Source organism: Corvus moneduloides, chromosome Z (assembly GCF_009650955.1).
Source record: "Corvus moneduloides isolate bCorMon1 chromosome Z, bCorMon1.pri, whole genome shotgun sequence".
In the NCBI taxonomy this organism is placed as follows: Eukaryota; Metazoa; Chordata; class Aves; order Passeriformes; family Corvidae; genus Corvus; species Corvus moneduloides.
In genome coordinates, this window is record NC_045511.1 from 68,740,328 (window position 1) to 68,761,901 (window position 21,574).

General features: G+C 46.2%; 2 protein-coding genes across 2 annotated transcripts in view; one reads left to right on the forward strand and one right to left on the reverse strand.

The window, feature by feature from the left end:
• LOC116437867 (T-cell activation Rho GTPase-activating protein-like) overlaps positions 1-21,574 on the forward strand; it is a 633,784-nt gene that overhangs the window by 566,964 nt on the left and 45,246 nt on the right. The window lies entirely within an intron of this gene.
• On the reverse strand, positions 8,458-10,536 carry NCR3LG1 (natural killer cell cytotoxicity receptor 3 ligand 1). Its single transcript, XM_032097129.1, has 2 exons — positions 9,382-10,536; positions 8,458-9,069 (listed from the first exon to the last, which is right to left on the reverse strand). Exons 1-2 carry the CDS (start codon positions 9,970-9,972, stop codon positions 8,458-8,460), a joined length of 1,203 nt encoding a protein of 400 aa, XP_031953020.1. The 5' UTR covers positions 9,973-10,536.

Below are 21,574 nucleotides of genomic sequence, written 5' to 3' on the forward strand. Positions count from 1 at the left end.
CTGAATGGATTTTCCCTTACCAACACTGTGGTTTCCTATATGAGTTCTACTCCTCCTAATCCAGTTGAAATGAAAACATGTCACAACCTACTGCTTCTACTCATTTTATTGAAGTAAATGTAGCAACCCAATATTATCTCATATGTCTCTGAAGCTAATGAGGAAAGGTAATATAAATGGTGTATTACAAAGACCACTGTGCTACGCTGAGCTGAATTGAATGTTTCATCTTTTCTTTTTCAACAATACATCATTTCAAAAGGTGTCTGAAGGTTTCCATGCTGAGGAAGTGTCAATACAGTTCAATGGGGAATCCACTTATCTATATGCCTCTAGCATTTGTAAAAATATTAGCATAATGAATTTTCTTTTGTGCTTTGCTCAGATAATCAGCTGTACGTGAAGTACCTGAATTATTTACATATTTTGGCTGCTATGTGTTTCAATGTAACAAAATTTTTACAGTCTTTTAAGTAGGTCATGAAATATAAATTGGGAACGCTGATTTTTGTGGCAAGGGTTACATACCACAATGAAGTCAGACTTACATGGGAAACACAGAGAGCTATCATTGAAAGCATTTGCTGCTTACCTTTGAATAACTTCACGTGGTAAAGGAATTCAAACCTTTGAAAAATTAAAATTAAAAATGAAAAGAGAAATTCTGGCTTCCTTAGTGACTAGTTCCTTATTTACCCTGGTCTCTGTTTGATTTTTCTCTGTACTCCAGAGCGTGATATGTTCCATGAACCTAGAACTTCATCCTTTTCAGCTCCTAACAATACAGCTTTTGCTTCATGATGAGTCAAGACCACTCTGAATAAACTAAAAACTGGCCATAGAGATCATGTCTTCATCCTGCTTCAGAAACAAATGCTTATGCCCTTATTTGTGCCCTGTCTTGTTTGTGTTTCAGAGATACTATTTTATTCATGTTCTTGGATACAGACTAGGTTCTATTTTGACTACAGGCACTTTTAATATTTTATTGGTCCGTGATTTCACTATTACAACACAAGGGCTGTAACTGACTGCGTACAAAGTCTAACAGATCATCTTTACAGGCACTATAAGAGTTGACATAAAGTCCTTTTTCAATGTTCTCTTGGCACAGGCTGAATTGAGAATACTCTTGGGAAGATGGAATCAGGAGCGGTGTCCCCCCTGGTTTTCCCAGGGGTCTCACTAGGTCTTTTAAAGAAATGCACCAAGGTAGCATAAAATTACACCTGAACACACCTACCTGGCTACTTCTTGCATATATAGTCTCTTTGAAAATAATTGTGGATGTGTGTATTTATATTTGTGTGAGCCTGAAGAAAAGAAGCAGAAGGAAGTTGTGAGAAGAGAGAAAGCAGAAACTTTAGGGTGTCCTTCTGCACTGTACTGTAATTAGGACCTTATTCTTTCTGTTTTTAAACTATGGTGCCTCTATTTTTAAATAAAAATTATTTTCTGTATGAATCAATAATGTAGTTTCAGAGAGATTTAAAAAAAATGAGCTCACGATGTCTGTCCAGACTTGGTTTTGTTTGGAATCTAGACTTTCTGTTCTAGGCCCTGTCAAGAGGCATAGGTGTAAGGATAAAATATGTATACTTGCTTTGCATGTGTATTTAGAAAGTAGCTTGCTTCCATCTCCTCAGACTTCTACTTTTTTCCTCCCACTTTTATTATTTATTTTATCTCATTGGAACATTCCTGTGTTATTTTATGTAATATTTCACTTCAGAAGTTATCCACAATTCCTGCTTTTCACAGCACCATAGAGAGAGAAATGCCCTTTAGCCAGGTAACTCCCATGCTTATCTGTTTCGAGATTCCCTTGAGGCATCAATATCATTATTCAAGGATTCACTGAATAAAACACCATGGTCTTCTGGGTGTATAATGGCTTCCCTTAACTTATTACTAACGAGATCAAGGAAATCCTGGCAAGACGGCAGTGAAATTTATGGCTCATGCTTTGAATGCCATCTAGTGGTGTGTTTCTTGTGCTGACAGGGAAGTGAGAAATTTCTCATCCCACTGTCTCTGTAAATCCTTAACAATGAGGCAGGGAACACCTGTGATAGCCCCGTGAGATGGACTGTTGGTATGAGTGGAACAAGATTACTTGGCCCTGGGACTGTTGTTAGTCAGCCTGACTGTTTTTTGTTCGGCCCTTACAAGTTTTCAGGAATCCCTGAAGGTATATTAACACAATGGTCTGTGTGAAGAGCAGACAGAACTCCACTACTAAAGAAGTAGTAAAGTAGGTATGTTTATTTCCAGCGCTGGGACGCACGGGGGATCGCTCCTCCAAAATCATGCGTGCCGACAGCTGCATTCAGCTTGGTATTTACAGGGTTACAAGTTCCATATTCATTAAGTTTCGCAACACGTCTATACATATTCATCACCTAGCCCCCGCTCAGCCTCGCTTCATATTATAATGAACCCAAAAGTCATTTACATCCGCGTTGCGCTTGCGCAGTGTGGTTCGGTGGCTTTGGTAGGGGTCTTCCGAGGGTCTTTTTGATGAAGTCAGGAGTCTTCATCATCCTGAACTTTTCACCTTTCTTCCCTATGCATGCTCTTTTGTACCCCTGGCCTGGGTTTAAGCTTCGAGACTGGTTTGAGCTAGTTTTGGGTTGAGCGCAGGATGTCTGTCTGAGACTCCCTCTGCCCTTATCAGTGGTCTCTTATCTTTTCTTCCTGCCCTGGTATGCTGACCAAGCTGGATGCATTGTTCCTAACAAACTAATTCTCCTGCTTCCCATCCCCCTGATTCAGTCCCCCCTTTTCTAAAAAGTTAGTAAATTCTTTTACTAATACTTAAATTCTTTTTCTAATGAATTTTTTGGTAGGCATCCCTTAATGTTTTTCCGTGTGCATTTGACAAAGTAGTTAGAACTGATAGCCTTTTGAGTACTCTATAGTTCCAAATTAGTAACGTGATAGACAGCACGAGGCAGACACTAACCAAGGTTAGTAAGACAATGATGGGGTGACATAACGTATTTAGGATGCCTGTTGCGGTAGGTGACCACCCGAAAAGCGAGTCCCACCAGTTATGGCTTGCGTCTTGTTTTACTCTTTGCAAGATTCTGCTGATTTCTTGTGAGTCATAATGGACGGTGATTAAGGTCTTTTCCCCATTTCTTTGGATTTCCCTTAAAATCTCCATTAGGTCCTGATGTTTCACTAATTGCTTTATTAATGTTAGGTCCATCCCAATAGGTGTGGGTAGCAATTCATGGTAAATGGTGTAGTTGGACCTTATTAATTGATGGGACACAACTGGTGCTAAATACGAAAAGTTACACCCAACAATTTTGGCAAAATTACAAATACAAAAATTAGAGTGATTCATGGCAGTTACATTAATAACATTGTCATCTATTATCATAGAAGTGCAGATAGTTCTTAAGCATACACAGCCTTGACCAATATATACAAGTACAGTTTTTGGTGAAGTGTCTGGGTGGATCTCAAAGTGACAAATGCCTTGTTCTGCATCAAGACATATGTCTCTGGCATCAAGTGTATTACTTTCACAGATAAATCCTTGTTGTTCCCGTGTGATGCAAGATTGTAAATTCACTGTTTGCCAGTTTTCTCCTACCATCCGAGCCCATACTCTATGTTCGGAGGGGTAAAAAACTGTCCCTTTATGGTTTAGTCCCAATGCAACAATAGGATGAATTACATAAACTGTGGCATTCCGTATCGTAAGCACGAAGGCGGTAGCTATGTTAGTCATTGGGTCATAGGTGAAATTTACCAAGGTCCACCAGGATTGGAGCTTTCTTTCTAATTTAGTAGCATTGTTCCAAACAGCCTCTCGGATTTCAATAGGAAATACACCTTCATTACCTTTTCTTATGATTAAGGAAGCTGTGGACTGCATCCATAATTGAGCTTGTATGCAGCTAAGGGCTAATGAGACGTTGTCTTGAGCTGTGCCAAGTGTGTTTAATATCAGTTCGTGGTCCAGGTTGCTGAGTTTTGCTAGGTCTGGGAGTATTTTTGAGACTTGCCACTGGCTGTTTCCTAATGCTAAGAGGGAGGATTGTAGGGGCTGTTTTAATTTGGTCAGGTCACTGGTCGCTGTGGCCAGTTTGTTCATCAGTATCTCTGAATCAATCCCATTTATGACTGCCAGTCCTGTTCCCAGCATGCCAGTCAGGTCTCTCCGCATTCTGCCTTGGAGGGGTGTTTGCTTCTGCAGCCAGGCCGTCCATCCTTCAAGGGATGTTTGAATTAAAGGGGAGCAGGCTGGTTGGATTTCAGAAATGTTAATTTGCATTAGTAGTTCTACACGCTTAAGAGACCATTCTGGATTAAACAGCAGTAATTGCTGGCCTGTGTTCCTCACTACATAAGGGCCAATCTCATAAACTTTTGGCTCAGACTTAAGTAATGTGACCTGGGTTTGGATCTGATTGTCAGAGTGGGTAGTAGGCCTAGCCATGGCATTTATCTGGAATTTGAATGAGAGTCCATTGCTGTCTTGGCCCCAAAGACAAACCACTTCCACAGTCTGTACCAATGTAAAATTATACCAACAATCTGCTTCACTTGAATAACTACAGATCTCATGGTGTTTGTCTGTAGGAGTAGTTGAGACACTGATTTGGGTTGCTTTTCTATGAGTAGTCTCATTAACCGTTCGGCACCCTATCTTGATTTTTTCTCCTACAGTCCCTTGGAGCTGCTAAGTTCTTTGTTTTTTCTATTCTTGCTTTGTATACACTTGGTTTCCGTGCATGACTGCAGTCAACAGGTTTAAATCTTTTAAATCAGAATATCTCCTCATGAGTCCAGTAACCCGCATAAAGGCTTGGGACCATATGTCCTCTCTCCTATGAATAACTTCTCAGCTGAAGGTTACAATTATAACTGTGAGAAAAACAATTTTCTGGGTTATACTTGCGTGCCACCCTGACATTTTCATTTTGTTCGGGTGAACTTCAATTTCAGTTTATCATCCCCAGGGGTCACTTTCCAAGGGGCCTTTGAAGCCTTCTTTACTTGGGTATGGTGAATCCAGGTACTCTGTTCTCTGATCTTAATCGCGGTGTAAGTGGTGAGGAGCACCTGGAATGGTCCTTCCCACTGTGGTTCCAGAGTCTTTTCTGTGAGAGACTTAACATATACATAATCTCCAGGCTGAATGTCATGTACAGGACTGTCCAAACCTCGACTTCGGGTTCCAGCCACGTGTTTTCCAATTTCTCTAAGCTGTTTACCTAAGGCAATCATGTAGATGGTTAGCGTCTCTTCCCCTATTTGGGTAGATATGCCTTTCTGTACCCCATATGGTCTCCCATAGAGTATTTCAAAGGGACTTAACTTTTCTTTAATTCTGGGCTTGGTCCGAATTCGTAACAACACAAGTGGAAGAGATTGGGGCCAGGGTAGGTTAGCTTCTTGCCCTAATCTCACAATTTGCTGTTTAATCAAATGATTCATTTTCTCTACTTGGCCACTCGACTGCGGGTGGTATGGAGTGTGGAGTTCCCAATCTATGCCTAAATGTCGGCTGGTTTGTTGTACCACCCTTGAAATAAAATGTGGTCCCCTATCTGAGGACATTGTGGCTGGAACTCCGAAGCGCGGTATTATTTCTTGTAGTAACACCTTGGTTACTTCTCGAGCCTTAGTGGTCTTGGTAGGAAAAGCTTCTGGCCATCCTGAAAAAGTATCTGTTAGCACTAATAAATATCGGTACCCCTCCTTTTCTTGGAAGTTCTGTGAAATCAATTTGCCACTGCTGTCCAGGCCCATGGCCTCTCCCAATCTGGCCCATTTTTGGTTTGGGGGTGTTTCTGGGGTTAGTCTGGAGGCAAAGGTTGCACTGTCCAGTTACTTGCACAACAGTTTCGTATAAGTTTCTAGCGACAATTTTCCCAATTAAGTAGTTATATAAGGCATTTGTTCCCCAGTGTGTTTTCTGGTGTTCTTCTCTAACTACGGCCCATAGCAAATGAGAGGGAATAACTACTTTTCTTTCTGCATTGATAGCCCATCCCTCTTGGTTAAATGTTCCCCTTTCATCTTTAATCAATATCCTGTCTTTTATGTTGGCTTACTCTCTAGGGAAAGTTGTCCATCTGGGATCAAGGCTCCAGTTATTGTTACCTCACCTTTTGCTGCCTCTTTTGCCTCTCTGTCCGCCAGTTCATTTCCTTCTTCCAATTCTGAGCTCACCTTTTGATGCGCCCTTATGTGCATGACTGCTACCTTCTCAGGTAGCTGGACTGCTTCTAACAGCTGCATTATTTCTTGTGCATGTTTGATGTTCTTTCCATGCGAATTTAACAGTCCTCTTTCTTTCCAAATGGCCCCGTGTGTGTGCACAACTCCAAAGGCATACCTTGAGTCTGTATAGATGTTTATTTTCTTTCCTTTTGCCATCTCTAAGGCACGGGTTAGGGCGATTATTTCAGCCTTCTGCACAGAGGTGTTTGTTGGCAGGGGTCCGGATTCTATCACCTCGCGGCAGGTGGTAACTGTACCCAGCATGCCGCTTTCCACTGATGATGTAGCTGCTTCCATCAGTAAACCAGGTCTCTGTGTTGTCTAAAGGGGTATCCTTTAGATCCGGGCGGCTGGAGTAGGTAGCTTCGATAGTCTCCAGGCAATCATGGCGTACCAGTTCCCCTTGATTTCCGCTGAGAAAGGAAGCTGGGTTGACAATGTTAGTTACCACTATTTCCACATCATCTTGTTCTACCATGATGCCTTGATATTTCAGGAACCTTTGTGGGGAGAGCCAGTGCCCACCTTTCACTTCCAGCACCGCGGGCACCGTGTGGGACACCAGCACAGTCGTTCTCTGGCCCAAGGTGAATTTGCGTGCTTCCTAGATGTTTAACACAACTGCTGCAACAGCTCTGAGGCACCCAGGCCATCCTTTGGCTGCTGCATCTCGCAGCTTAGAGAAATAGGCAACTGCCCATTGGTATGGGCCCAGGTCTTGTGCTAGTATTCCCAGGGCGATCCCTTGCTTCTCATGGGAAAATAGAAAGAATGGCTTACTCACATCTGGAAGTCCTAGAGCTGGAGCTGACATGAGGGCATTCTTCAGCTGGCTGAAGGCCCGCGTGGCCTCCTTTGTCCACTGGAGAGCTCTGCTTTCCTTTGTAATGAGTTCATATAGTGGTTTCACGAGCAGCCCATAATTGTAAATCCACAGTCTGCACCACCCTGTCATGCCCAGAAAAGTCCGTAACTCTTTCACTGTCTGGGGTTTCGGGGTTTGGCATATCGCTTCTTTGCCATCTTGCCTCAAAGTTCGTTGCCCAGCACTGACTTCATAGCCCAGGTAGATCACTTTTCGTTTCACCACCTGAGCCTTTTTCTTGGATACCCTGTACCCTTGGAGTCCCAGGAAGTTTAAGAGGCTTACCGTCCAGGCTGTGCAAGCTTCCTCTGTTTGGGTAGCTATTAGGAGATCATCCACGTACTGCAATAGCTTCCCTTCTCCTGGTGGGGCTTCTCAGGACTCTACGTCTTTTGCGAGCTGTTCTCCAAACAGGGTGGGGCTGTTCTTAAATCCCTGAGGCAACACCGTCCATGTGAGCTGGGTTTTGCACCCACTCTTAGGGCTTTCCCATTCGAATGCAAAATTTTCTGGCTGGCTTCATGGAGAGGGAGGCAAAAGAAGGCATCCTTTAGATCTAAAACGGTAAACCAAGTTAGCTCTGGTGTTAAACATGTTAACAGAGTGTAAGGGTTTGCCACCACAGGATAGAGGTCCTCAGTTATCTCGTTAACAGCCCGTAAATCCTGTACCACCCAGTAAGACCCATCAGGTTTACGGACAGGCAAGATAGGAGTATTGAAATCAGACTGGCACTCTTTTAGTAATCCCAACTGCAAGAATTTTTCAATTATCGGGCCAATTCCTTCCCTGTCTTCCCTTTTAAGGGGGTACTGTTTAATTCTAACTGGTTGTCTCTCTTCTTTGAGTTTGATCTGTATTGGGGTTGCATTTTTGGCTCTTCCAGGTACATCTGTGGCCCAGACTCCTGGGAACACTTGCTCCATTATCTCTTCCCTGATTTCCTCTACAGGGTCTTTGGTTGTTAATATTAGGCTCAGTATTTCTACATACTGTTGGTCATTTATCTCCAGAACAACTTCCCCATTCCTAAAAATAATGGTTGCTTGTAATTGTTCTAATAAATCTCTTCCCAAGAGAGCCTTTGGAGAATTGGGTAAATATAAAAACTTGCGAATACCCCATTGTTTCCCAATTTTATATTTTAATGGTTTAAAAAAATAAGCTTTTTCAGATTGGCCAGTTGCTCCATGTACCACAATATAGTCATCCCCCACAGGCATTAAAGCTTTATTTAAAACTGAATATGTTGCCCCTGTATCCACCAAAAATTCTATTTCTTTTTCCTTGTCCCCTAGCTTCATTATAACCAGTGGATCTGCTAGGGTGGAATCCCCCGGTCCTCTTCAATCTTCTTTCACGTGTGCAACCACCCTCCCCCTTCCTCGGTTTCCCTTGTTCTGGTGGTCTTCTTGTCTTCTTTCTGGGCACTCGTTTTTCCAATGACCAAACCTCCCACAAATCGTGCATTGGTCTCTACCTAGCCAGGGTGGGCCTTGTCTGGGAGGTCCTCGTCTGGGGGGTCCTTGTCTAAGCTTTTCTCTATTCCCTTCTTTTACTACTGCTACTAATTTCCTCATCCCTTGCTTGTAACTTTCTTCTCGATTACTGAATACCTTCCAAGCTGCATCCAATAGAGTTTCCAGGTTCCTCCCTTCTGGCCCCTGAAGTTTCTGCAATTTACGTCTGATATCTCCTGTGGATTGTCCTAGAAACAAAGATACCAGCTGTTGTAGCCCTACCTCGGTCTCAGGATCCAGCGATGTGTTACGGCGCATTGCATCCCTCAGACGATCCAGGAATTCGGATGGTGACTCGGAAGGACTCTGTCTTATTGCGTACAAAGCTGACCAGTTTAGGGTCTTGGGAATAGCTCTTTCCACCCCTTTTGCTATCCATTCTTGATAACCTTTTAATTTCTTTAATTCAGCTGTTCTATTCGGGTTCCAGTGTGGTTCCTGGAGTGGGAAGTAATCTTTTACATCTAATTGTTGTGTTTTGTAATAGTCCTCTGCTAAGTCTCGAGCTGTTTTCAAAACTAGCTGTCTTTCTGTCTCTGGTAGTCCACCCACTAGTAATTGTATATCAGCCCAATCTGGATTATGCTGTTTAATTATAAGTCACAAGCGCTCAGCAGTACCTACTGGATCACTTTGGTAATTTTTGGCAACGTTATACCATGCATCTAGGTCAGCAGTAGAGAAAGGTACTCTAATTAACACTGTATTCCCATCAGGTGCCACTGCCTCTCTCAGAGGTGCCATCAGTACCTGTTTCCTGGTTTGGGACGAGACAGGACTGCCCGGGGGAGAGGAGGTTGGCGTTGGTGTTCCTTCCGAGTCCGCATCCTCTTCCTGTCTCCTAAGGGGAGGCTTAAGCAAATCGGTTAATTCATCATCATCTTGTCCCTGAGCTGCTGCTTGATAGACTTTGTCTGACCTTGTGCATCTCTGGCCGATGCTGCATGACGAGCAGCATCGTTTGATTCTTCTTCGGCCCTTATTATTTTCTTTTTCCAGAGCTAACACCATAGGATCACTGGGAGGTTTGATTCCACAATCTCTCTGCCATTCAGGGTGTTTTCGGAGAGAAAAAAATGCGTCAGCGTAGGAAACTTCTTCCCATTTACCTTCCCGCCTCAGAAACAGCATTAACTGAAGCAAGGTATTATAATCTAAAGTTCCATTAGATGGCCATTTGGCTTCATTTTCTAATTTATACAGTGGCCACCACTGGGTACAATATTTTATAAGGGTTCTTTTATTTTCTGTGCCTCCAGCTCCTACTATCTCCTTCCAATGTACCAGAATACAGCCCAGCGGGCTTGCTCTGGGGATTTCTTTACTTTGTCTGGTTCCCATACTGTGCCACCCCCTCCGGGTCACCTGTATAGTGTATAAGTTACTCTTTATAAATTCTCTTGTGCCTTCTGCCAAGCCTGCCTTGCTGCTGCTTGAAATCCCCCTTTTCCACACTCTCTCTCAGTTCTTTCCCAATTTCTTCCCGAAATTCCTAAATCTCAGGTACCAAATGCGACTTCCCACACACAACCTTTAAAATCTCAGGCTCAAAATCAGCTTAATAGCACTGAGAACACAGGCTCTGCCGTCTGGCAGAAGAGCAGTATCACCTCCTCGTACAAACTTTACCCTGTATTAATACCCATGCGACCTGCCATCCTCCCGTTGAATAAAAGGTTCTGACACATCCACAAAAACAAGTTATTCCACGTACTCTTTCAAACTCTAAATTCTCTGCCACTAATCCTTTGCAGAGGTTCTCCCAGCCACGACTCTAAATTCAACAAGCAAGCACTCCCCCAAACAAATGTCTCAGTATCACACTCTCAAACGACACACGGCAACACGCACGCTCCCGTTTTACAAACGAATAGGCGACCTAATACACATCTACACACATAAAAGCAGTCTGACAACAACCAATATCCACATAGACATATAAGCAACACAACAATATTCAAAGCAGCTACTAGTAGCAAAAATGTTCGCAACACTCGCTTGTAACAGTTTCAGGGTCCCACTTGTATTTTCTGACACGGTAACAAGTTCCGGTGGGACCCCCCCCCTTGGAATCACCCGATCCGCTCCCAGGATCGCTAGCGGCCGCTCTATCGGTCGGCGATTCCCCCTTGCCGGCTGCAGTAGCGGGTTGCTTGCAAGCCCCACCTTTACCCTCACAGGGACTGCGCTGAACGCGGGACGTCTCCTCGCGGCTTACCAGCAGCCCTGGCCACGCGTACGACTTACAGGCACCCTAAATGCAAAACACACCGTTTATCCGCAGTTCCAGGTCGTTGTCTGTCCGCCGCAGTGAGCGAGCCGAGGGGCGGAGATCCTCCAGGAAAGCCCTGGGGCGCGCCTAGGATGTCCGCTCCTCAGCCGATCCTGCAGCCGGACAGAGGTTCTCCTGGCTGCTCGCCAAATGAAGAGCGGACAGAACTCCACTACTAAAGAAGTAGTAAAGTAGGTATGTTTATTTCTAGCTGGGACGCACGGGGGATCGCTCCTCCAAAGCCATACGTGCCGACAGCTGCATTCAGCTCGGTATTTACAGGGTTACAAGTTCCATATTCATTAAGTTTCCCAACACGCCTATACATATTCATCACCTAGCCCTGCCCAGCCTCGCTTCGTATTATAATGAACCCAAAAGTCATTTACATCCGTGTTGCGCTTGCGCAGTGTGGTTCGGTGGCTTTGGTAGGGGTCTTCCGAGGGTCTTTTTGATGAAGTCAGGAGTCTTCATCATCCTGAACTTTTCACCTTTCTTCCCTATGCATGCTCTTTTGTACCCCTGGCCTGGGTTTAAGCTTCGAGACTGGTTTGAGCTAGTTTTGGGTTGAGCGCAGGATGTCTGTCTGAGACTTTCTCTGCCCTTATCAGTGGTCTCTTATCTTTTCTTCCTGCCCTGGTATGCTGACCAAGCTGGATGCATTGTTCCTAACAAACTAATTCTCCTGCTTCCCATCCCCCTGATTCATGTGGAAACAATTACACAGACAATTTTCTCTTCTCCCTGCACATAAAATATGCATCTTTCTTATTAATCTGCAGAATGTAATAATTCAGAGAAATTGGAACAAATCAGCAACTGCTTCATGGTTTTATTTACACTGGACAAGCCTGTATATCTCATTTGTACAGATAAAAAAGGCAGATCATTCCCCCCTTAATCTTTTGCACTGGATATCAAGCTTGCGTATCAAGAGAAACCAGAGAATGGTATCTTTGGGACTGCTAATTTTTGCTGCCTTGATCCTCTCTCCTATAAATGAGTGAAACTCAATCTGCAGAAAGTGTATGCAGCCCTATTCCCCCTTCAGGTCCTTTGTTTTGTGCTGGCTTAGAGGGATTGGCCCCCATAAAGACCATCTGCACAACTTTAACAAAGGCTACTGAACTTGTGGGAAACAGATCCGTGCCATGCACAGCTTCCTAACCAGCAGGCAGAGTGGAGATTTCTAATAGCAAGCAGAACAGGGAACTCTGGACCCGAAACTCTGGCCTCTTCTGGGGCTCTGCTCTGATCCTGATCCTTATCTCAGGTCTAGCTGTTGTTCCTGCTTTTCTTTCTTGGCCCTGTTATCCCATTTACTGAGATCTTGGCCCAGGTACCAAAACCCACTACTTTGGATTCTCAGTTGGTGTGCTTTTGTCTGCTTCTGGCCTCAGTCTTCCCTGAACAGGAAGTTTCTGTTGGTTTGTTCACTCATGCAGTGATGTGAGCAGGTTTTTCTCCTGCAGAGAAAGTGCAGAAGGTGACAAATGTGTAGTGATGTCATTACACAGCTTCTGTGACATAAGTCATCATTCTTTCCGAAGTCTTTGGCCTTTAATACTGAGTGTTGGGGTTTTAGGAACTCTCTTGGTTTTTTGTTTCTTTCTGTTAAAGGAATTTTCCCCATTTGTGTTGCTAGGGGGACAAATGGCTGGGTACTTCAGAAAAACAAAAGAGCTGGCTATCCTTTTTGTTTCATCTGGGTGTGTGGGCAATCTGTCTCCATCGTTCAGATGCCAGAGAAGGAGGCTGCTTTCTTCGGCCGCTTTTCCTCCTGCTGGAGAAGCCCCGGGATCCCAAAGCCCACCTTCCCTGCCCCACTGGGAGCCTGGCTGTGGCCACCCTGCCCCCGCTGTTGCTTCGAGCCTTCGCTACGTTGTAGCCGTGCTCACCCTGCCTGCCCAGACCTCCAGGGGGTTCCCCATTTGGATCTATCTCGTCTGCCACACAGGATTTGTGCTCGTCCCTGCCATTCCAGCCTGCTGTTCCCGAGGGTCCGGCCGGACACCAGGATCGGCTGCCCAGGGGTTTGTGAAGCCTTTGTCCCATCCCTTCCCGGGATCCCAGGCCGCCATTGCCGCGTGCTCCCCGAGCTCGCTCCGGAGCGCCCCCTGCAGCCGCGGGGGAACCATCGCACCTGCCCTGCTCACCGGGAGCCGCCAGCGCCCCTGCCGGCTGCGAGCGGAACTGCACCTGAGGGGAAAGGGCCCGACAGCCGAGAGGGCTGGCACTGGGTTTGTGATTGCTGTTACTGCCATAGTTACTGTTGTTTTGTTTGACTGGTTTTATATATAATAGTAAAGAACTGTTATTCCTATTTTCCACATCTTTGCCTAAAAGCCCCTTGATTTCAAAATTATAATAACTCAGAGAGAAGGGGGTTGCATCTGCCATTCCAAGGGAGGCTTCTGCCTTCCTTAGCAGACACCCGTCTTTCAAACCAAGACAGATCTTGGCACCCAATGTGGGGCCTGAGGGCATTAAGAGAGAGAGATGAAAAAGGAACAACAGTTCCTGGATAACTTAATTTTGTGTGCTGGATATAGGAACCTTGTTAGGCAGCACTATGTGGTCTAGTTTACCCTGGTTCGGGTGGCAGGTGGTCGTGGCTATATTCTTCCCCTTTGCAGCTCCTTACTTGAATATGGGCCCTCTGACTAATGCTACCATTGCTGTTATCCAGTTTGTGCTATGAGTCGAGAAGGTGAGGAATTCATGGGTTTTTAACTTCCTCCGGAATGTGGGTAGATGGATAAAGGGCTATCACACAGTAAGTGCATGTTTTTGGGGTTATGTTAAAAATGGTACCTTCTGTAAGGAAGCGACACCAGGAGAAGTTTTCTCCCAACCCCTCAACCAGTTCTTTGGGCCCACCCCACCAATTTTTGAAGGGTTTAGATTCCCTCTGAGTACTAACCAACTGGTGCTGGTAGGCCTACTCTATTTAGCGCTCAGGGATAAGTTGAGATTGGCTTGGATAACTACCCAGACACCGGCCCCAGAGACTAGAGATCCTACCCCAGAGCCTGATCCCGGCCCAGAACCTGACACAGCCCCAGACACTAGAGATCCTGCCCCACAGCCTGACCCTGCCCCACAGCCTGATACTGCCCAACAGCCCACCTCAGAAATGGACTACGCGAACGAGGTGGGGGTACTGGTGAAAGGGATGCAGGAGATGTGCCAGGAGATGGGCCAGGTGCACCAGGGGATATGCCAAGTGCTAAGGGAATACACCTCCTCAGCTAGTGAAAAACCCTCTCCCTGCCCCAAAGAGGGTGAGTCCGATGGTGCAGCAGTGGAACCCATGGATGTTACAACCGTCCAGGTTTCAGCTGAACCACAAGGACAACCACAGCCAGCAGCAGTCGCCCCTGTGCAAAGGAGGAAGTATAAGACCAAATCAGTACAACCAGTTAATGATGACGGGGAACCAGAGCCCTCACAACCAGCAGGAGAGCCAGAGCCGGAAATCATCACTGAGTCCCTGTCGTATGACAGTCTCTGTAGTATGCAAGAAGACATTGTGTGAAGGGGGCGTGAGCCTTATACAGCCTGGCTGCTTCGGGTTTAGGACCTTATGGGCACAAGTGTGCAACTGGATAGTGGTGAGGCAAGGTATCTGGGATCGTTGACCCAGGACCCAGGTGAGGACCAGATATTTGTGAGGGAGCCAGGACCCCTTTCTCTCTGGGAGCAGCTCTTAATGAGTGTGAGAGAAAGGTTCATTCATAAAGAAAGAATGCAGGAGTACCATCATAGAATGCAGTGGAAGACACTTGAGGAAGGGATCCAGCAGCTAAGAGAGGTGGCAGTATTAGAGGTACTCTTTGGGAAGGATGGACAGCATGATAATGACCCCGACAAGGTCAGGTGCACAGGACAGATGATGTGGAACCTGGCAAGGCTAGGGCCATCACAATACACCACCTTCATTGCAACGATTGATGCTGACAATAACCGAGAAACAGTGGGCTCTGTCACCAACAAGCTCAGGAATTATGACAGTATGGTCAATGGTCGGCTGAAAGCTCATGTCTCTGCTGTGGTCCAGGACCTCAAAGAGCAGATGAAGGAGATGAGGAAGGAAATGAGGGAGGAGATGAGGGAGGAGATGAGGAAGGTCAGTGTGGCACCAGTGTGAGTCACAGGCCCCCAAGTCAGAGCCCATCGTCCCCCTGCTAGAGAGAGAGGGTACACCCCACGAGCTGAGCTGTGGCTTTTTCTGTGCAAGCATGGGGAAGACATGAGAAGGTGGGATGGGAAACCCACCTCTGCCCTGGCAGCGCGGGTGCGTGAACTCAAGGAGGGAGGCACTAACCGAGGGGGTTCCGCTAAGGTGAAGGTAGCCTCAGCCTCCCGTGACCGAGCTGCCAGGTATTACAGATGGGAGGATGATATGTCGGATCTCCTTGAAGGGACCTCTAGCATGTATGCCGAGGGAAAGAATGATAACCAGGGCTAGAGGGGCCCTGCCTCTAGCCAGGAAGAGGCACGGGAGAACCGGGTTTTCTGGACGGTGTGGATCCGATGGCCTGGCACATCAGAGCCACAAAAATATGATGCATTGGTTGATACTGGGGCACAGTGTACTTTAATGCCATCGGGACATGTGGGGGCAGAACCTGTATCCATCGCTGGGGTGACCGGGGGATCACAGCAGTTGACCCTTTTGGAAGCTGAGGTGAGCCTGACTGGGAAGGAGTGGCAAAAGCATCCGATTGTGACCGGCCCAGAGGCCCCGTGTATTCTGGGCATAGACTTCCTCTGGAATGGCTATTACAAAGACCTGAAAGGACTCAGGTGGGCATTTGGGATTGCTGCTGTGGAGGCAGAGGGCATTAGGCAATTGAACACCCTGCCTGGACTATCAGAGAATCCTTCTGCAGTTGGGCTCCTGAAAGTGGAAGAGCAACGAGTGCCAATTGCCACCTCGACAGTGCACCGCCGGCAGTATCGGACAAATCGAGATGCTGTGATCCCCATCCACAAGATGATCCGCGAGCTGGAGAGTCAAGGGGTGGTCAGCAAGACCCACTCACCCTTCAACAGCCCCATCTGGCCTGTGCGCAAGTCTGATGGGGAATGGAGATTGACTGTGGACTATCGTGCCCTGAATGAAGTGACTCCACCGCTGAGCGCTGCCGTGCCGGACATGTTGGAGCTCCAGTATGAGCTGGAGTCCAAAGCAGCGAAGTGGTACGCCACTATTGACATTGCCAATGCATTCTTCTCCATTCCTCTGGCAGCAGAGTGCAGGCCTCAGTTTGCTTTCACCTGGAGGGGCGTGCAGTACACCTGGAACCGACTGCCCCAGGGGTGGAAGCACAGTCCCACCATCTGTCATGGACTGATCCAGACTGCACCAGAAAAGGGTGAGGCTCCAGAACATCTGCAGTACATTGATGACACCATTGTGTGGGGAAACACGGCATTGGAGGTATTTGAGAAAGGAGAGAGAATCATCCAAATTCTCCTGGAAGCTGGATTCACCATCAAGAAGAGCAAAGTCAAGGGACTTGCCCGAGAGATCCAGTTCCTGGGAATGAAGTGGCAAGATGGACGACGTCAGATTCCCACTGAGGTCATCAATAAGATCACAGCAATGTCTCCACCGACCAGCAAGAAGGAAACACAAGCTTTCCTAGGTGCCATAGGTTTCTGGAGAATGCACATTCCCAAGTACAGCCAGATCGTGAGCCCTCTCTACCTGGTTACCCGCAAGAAGAATGATTTCCACTGCGGCCCTGAACAGCAGCAAACCTTCACCCAGATCAAGCAGGAAATCACTCACGCCATAGCCCTTGGCCCAGTCAGGACAGGACCAGAGGTGAAGAATGTGCTCTACTCTGCAGCCGGGAACAATGGTCTGTCCTGGAGCCTCTGGCAGAAGGTGCCTGGTGAGACTCGGGGCTGACCACTGGGATTCTGGAGCCGAAGCTACAGAGGGTCCCAAGCCAACTACACTCCCACAGAGAAAGAGATCTTGGCAGCTTATGAAGGAGTCCAGGCTGCCTCAGAAGTAATCGCACAGAGGCACAACTCCTCCTGGCACCCCGACTACCGGTGCTGGGGTGGATATTCAAAGGAAAGGTTCCTTCCACACATCATGCCACCGACGCTACTTGGAGCAAATGGATTGCCCTCATCACGCAGCGCGCCTGAATTGCAAACCCAAGTCGCCCTGGGATCGGAAGGTGAGACTTTTGGGTTATCTTCTGAAGAAGAAGAGGAGCAGGTGACACGTGCCGAAGAAGCCCCACCATATAACAAGCTACCAGAGAGTGAAAGACAATATGCCCTCTTCACTGATGGTTCCTGCCGAATTGTGGGCGCTAGCCGGAAATGGAAAGCCGCTGTATGGAGCCCCACACGACAAGTTGCACAGGCTACTGAAGGAGAAGGTGGATCGAGCCAATTTGCTGAACTCAAAGCCATCCAATTAGCTCCTGACATTGCTGAAAGAGAGAAGTGGCCAAAGCTCTACCTCTACACTGATTCATGGATGGTAGCCAATGCTCTGTGGGGTTGGCTGGAAAGGTGGAATAAGGCAAACTGGCAGCGCAGAGGAAAACCAATCTGGGCTGCTGAAGAGTGGAAAGACATTGCCACTCGGGTAGAGAAGCTATCCGTGAAGGTCCGTCATGTAGATGCTCACATCCCCAAGAGCCGGGCTAATGAAGAACATCGTAACAACAAACAGGTAGATCAGGCTGCGAAAATAGAGGTGTCCCAGACAGACTTGGATTGGCAACATAAGGGGGAGTTGTTCCTAGCTCAATGGGCCTATGATGCCTCAGGTCATCAGGGCAGAGATGCCACCTATAGGTGGGCACAAGACCGAGGGGTGGATCTAACCATGGACAGTATCTCCCAGGTTATCCATGATTGTGAGACATGCGCTGCGATCAAGCAGGCCAAGCGGGTGAAGCCTCTGTGGTATGGTGGGCGATGGTCCAAATACAAGTATGGGGAGGCCTGGCAGATTGATTACATCACACTGCCTCAAACCCGCCAAGGCAAGCGCTGTGTGCTCACAATGGTAGAAGCCACCACTGGGTGGCTGGAGACCTATCCTGTGCCTCATGCTACTGCCCGGAACACCATCCTGGGCCTGGAAAAGCAAGTCCTTTGGAGGCATGGCACCCCTGAGAGAATCGAGTCTGACAATGGGACTCATTTCAAGAACAGCCTTATAAACACCTGGGCTAGAGAACATGGCATTGAGTGGGTGTACCACATCCCTTACCATGCACCAGCAGCTGGGAAGGTTGAGCGGTGTAATGGACTGCTTAAAACCACCTTGAAGGCACTGGGTGGGGGGACTTTCAAAAACTGGGAGGTGCATTTAGCAAGAGCCACCTGGTTAGTTAACACTCGAGGCTCCACCAGCCAAGCAGGCCCTGCCCAATGCGAACCCCTACAAACAACAGATGGAGATAAGGTTCCAGTGGTGCACATGAGAGGTATGCTTGGAAAAACTGTTTAGGTTAATTCTGCCTCGAGCAAAGACAAACCCATCTGTGGGGTTGTCTTCGCTCAGGGACCAGGTTGCACCTGGTGGGTGATGCAAAAGGATGGAGAGACCCAATGCTTACCTCAAGGGGACCTTGTTTTAGGGTGAACTACCCATGGCTCTGTACTTGTATCAGTATCACCATGTATATATGTATATAATTTGGGTAATGCATGTATTTATATGGTTAAAAGGGTTAAGTTTCCTGTAACATGTTAGTATGGGAAAAATTCGGGGTGGATAATGTTGGGGTTTTAGGAGCTCTCCTGGGTTTTTTTTCTGTTAAAGGAATTTTCCCCATTTGTGTTGCTAGGGGGACAAATGGCTGGGTACTTCAGAAAAACAAAAGAGCTGGCTATCCTTTTTGTTTCACCTGGGTGTGTGGGCAGTTGGTCTCTGGCATTTGGACAGAGAGGAAGGCTGCTTTCTTCGGCCGCTTTTCCTTCTGCTGGAGAAGCCCCGGGATCCCAAAGCCCACCTTCCCTACCGCGCTGGGAACCTGGCTGTGGCCGCCCTGCCCCCGCCATTGCTTCGAGCCTTCACTACATTGTAGCCGTGCTTGCCCTGCCTGCCCAGACCTCTGGGGAGTTCCCCATTTGGATCCATCTCATATGCCACACAGGATTTGTGCTCATCCCTGCTGTTCCAGCCTACTGTTCCTGAGGGTCCGGCCAGACACCGGGATCGGCTGTCCAGGGGTTTGTGAAGCCTTTGTTCCATCCCTTGCCGGGACCCCAAGGCACCATTGCCGCGTGCTCCCCGAGCTCGCTCCGGAGCGCCCCCTGCAGCCGCGTTACTTTGTTAGTCGTCTCTCTCCCCCTGGGGTGGACTTGGTACAAAAAAATTGGGATACGGAGCAATTGGTTACTAAAAAGATGATTGATTACCAAAAAAGTGATTGGTTATCAAAAAAGGCTTTAGGCAGTGGCATTGCTTGCTGCCAAACTCGATAATCACTGGAACAAAATGAGCAATCTGGTAAGGCAAACTGCTCCAGGGCGAAAAACAGAAACCTACTAAAACCCTGGAAAAAAAAGAGCAACTCAAGTGCCTGATTCACAGACTGCAACTCTTGCAAAACTTTTGAAAGCAGTCTCGCTCCCTCCCCTGAACAATCAATTGGAGGAAACCCCTCTGAAATCCTATGGGAAACAACAAAAGTGGTCCAATGAGCACTTCATAGAATAAAAGCTCAAACTTCACCTAAATGAATTAATGCAATTAGCAACTTGTTTCACTCTGAAAGGTTTTGCCAGGGAAGTTTGTTTCTTGTCTTTTTTTTTTTTTTTTTTCTAGCAATGACAAACATCCCTGCGTTGAAGATAAGGAAAACAGTTTGGGAGCAGAAAAACTGTAAGCAGCAAATTCACTTTCTTGTTATAGGAACCTACCAAGACATGAGATGGAACTGCATGAAAACCAGTGAAATTTAAAGTGTCATTAGACTTGCTTGCATTTTCAGTTTGTTAATGTTTGTAATTTGTTTGTGTTTTCATTGCAAGTGACTTGCTAGGAAATCAAATATTAGTCGAAGTATTCTACATATTCTTAAGCCTGATTTTTGTCTGACTTGTTTTGTCTTTTTACTGAAAAAAATGTTGTAGCTAAGGTCTTATGGATGTATAATTTGTCTCAACCAATTTTATCCTGAGAGCTGGTATAAGAATTTATACATATTTGAAATCATACAAGTTCTGCCTCGGAAGGCTTCAAAATTATTATCATTTGGCTAAATTTTTCGGATTTACTAACTAGTGAATTAAAGAGTCTTAAAAAACACAAGCAAAAGTTACATGAGAAATGACTGAATCCCCCTTCCTAAATCTGGAGGGGTAGCCATGGACTGCAAATAGGACATGAATAAAATACAAAAAAGCCTTCTACCAGGTCTCAAACTAATGGGCTGTTGAATTTCCTGCCCTATGTCCTAAAAGAGTATTTTAACTTTGCCTCACTTCTCCTATTTATGCCAATCAGTGTAGTGACTGCAGCACATTCTGCAATGCACATGCTTCTCCCTTGCAGGTGCAGAATGTGATGAGAGCAATTTGCTCACTGAATTTCAAAAGAAAAAAGCTACTTGAGATGATACAACTAAGTTTAAAAGGGAATTAATTTCATTTCTAATCCCACCAATAATAAGTTTCTATTTTGTGTCAAGATTAAATTACAAGAGTGCTATAACCTGTCTCCTGAAAAGCATAGTCCTGATGTAAGGATATGTTTGCATGAGAACATTTTGTGGGAAAATGTTTTGTGTGTTAATTTTGGATCATAAAAACTAATCCTTCATAATGCATAGAATTGTCCAGCAGAGTAGGAATATTACCAATGAAATTCTTCTAACTATATGTGAATGCAGTTAAGCAGAAAACACGCATCCTTGACAAATCCATTCCCATTGTTATAAACATATATTATACTATTGGCTTCTCGCAAAGTATTACGGTAGATATTATATAATGTTAGAAATGCTTTTGCTGTGTGGATGTAGTTTTCTCTCATTTTAGCAAGAATGTTAGCAAGTGTGAGCAAGTAAGAGAACCTCCAAGCGAGCAGAGGATGAGGCCCGAGAAGCTGCTAATCAACACTTTGTCCAGAGAACAAAAGGGCCCAAAGGCTACTCCACCCGGAGAACGGGCGTCCAGGAGAGTCTGAGAGCCCTTATCACCGCTCTGCCGGAGGGGCAAAGAGGCCCAAAGCTGCAATCAGCCCTGACTGGAGAATTAAGAGGTCCACCCCTACCATCAACTCTTACCTAGCGGGCCCAACCTCAAGAATCAAAAGACATAAAACCACAAGGCCGAAGACTACGCATGCTCTAAAAAGGCAGAACCAAGGAGTGGCCATGCAGATCAATTCCTGGAAAAGTTTTAATATGAATAGAGAACAGACAGTAAAAATGGTATAAAAAGGACTAACCTTGAGCATCAGGTGTGCTCTTGGCAGAGCGCCAAGGCACCCGGCCGTTATCCCTTTGCTTTATTTTATGTGTCTCTTATTGTCTTTCTATTAAACTCTTTAAATTCTAACAGGAGAGTGAGCCTCGTTTTTCACACCATTTATTCCAGGATGCAAAGTTAATAAATTATCCTACAAGAGCTAGAAATCCTCTTGAAACTCAGCTGATTAAGACATGTTAATACATG

What these genes read in the sequence shown, in the direction of transcription:
- NCR3LG1 (XM_032097129.1), bottom strand. Translation starts at nt 9,972, where the DNA reads ATGGGAACCAGACAAAGTAAAGAAATCCCCAGAGCAAGCCCGCTGGGC. An exon ending in CGTCCCAAACCAGGAAACAG is followed by an intron (nt 9,070 to 9,381) that starts GTACTGATGGCA and finishes TTCCCACTCCAG; the next exon opens with GAACCACACTGGAACCCGAA.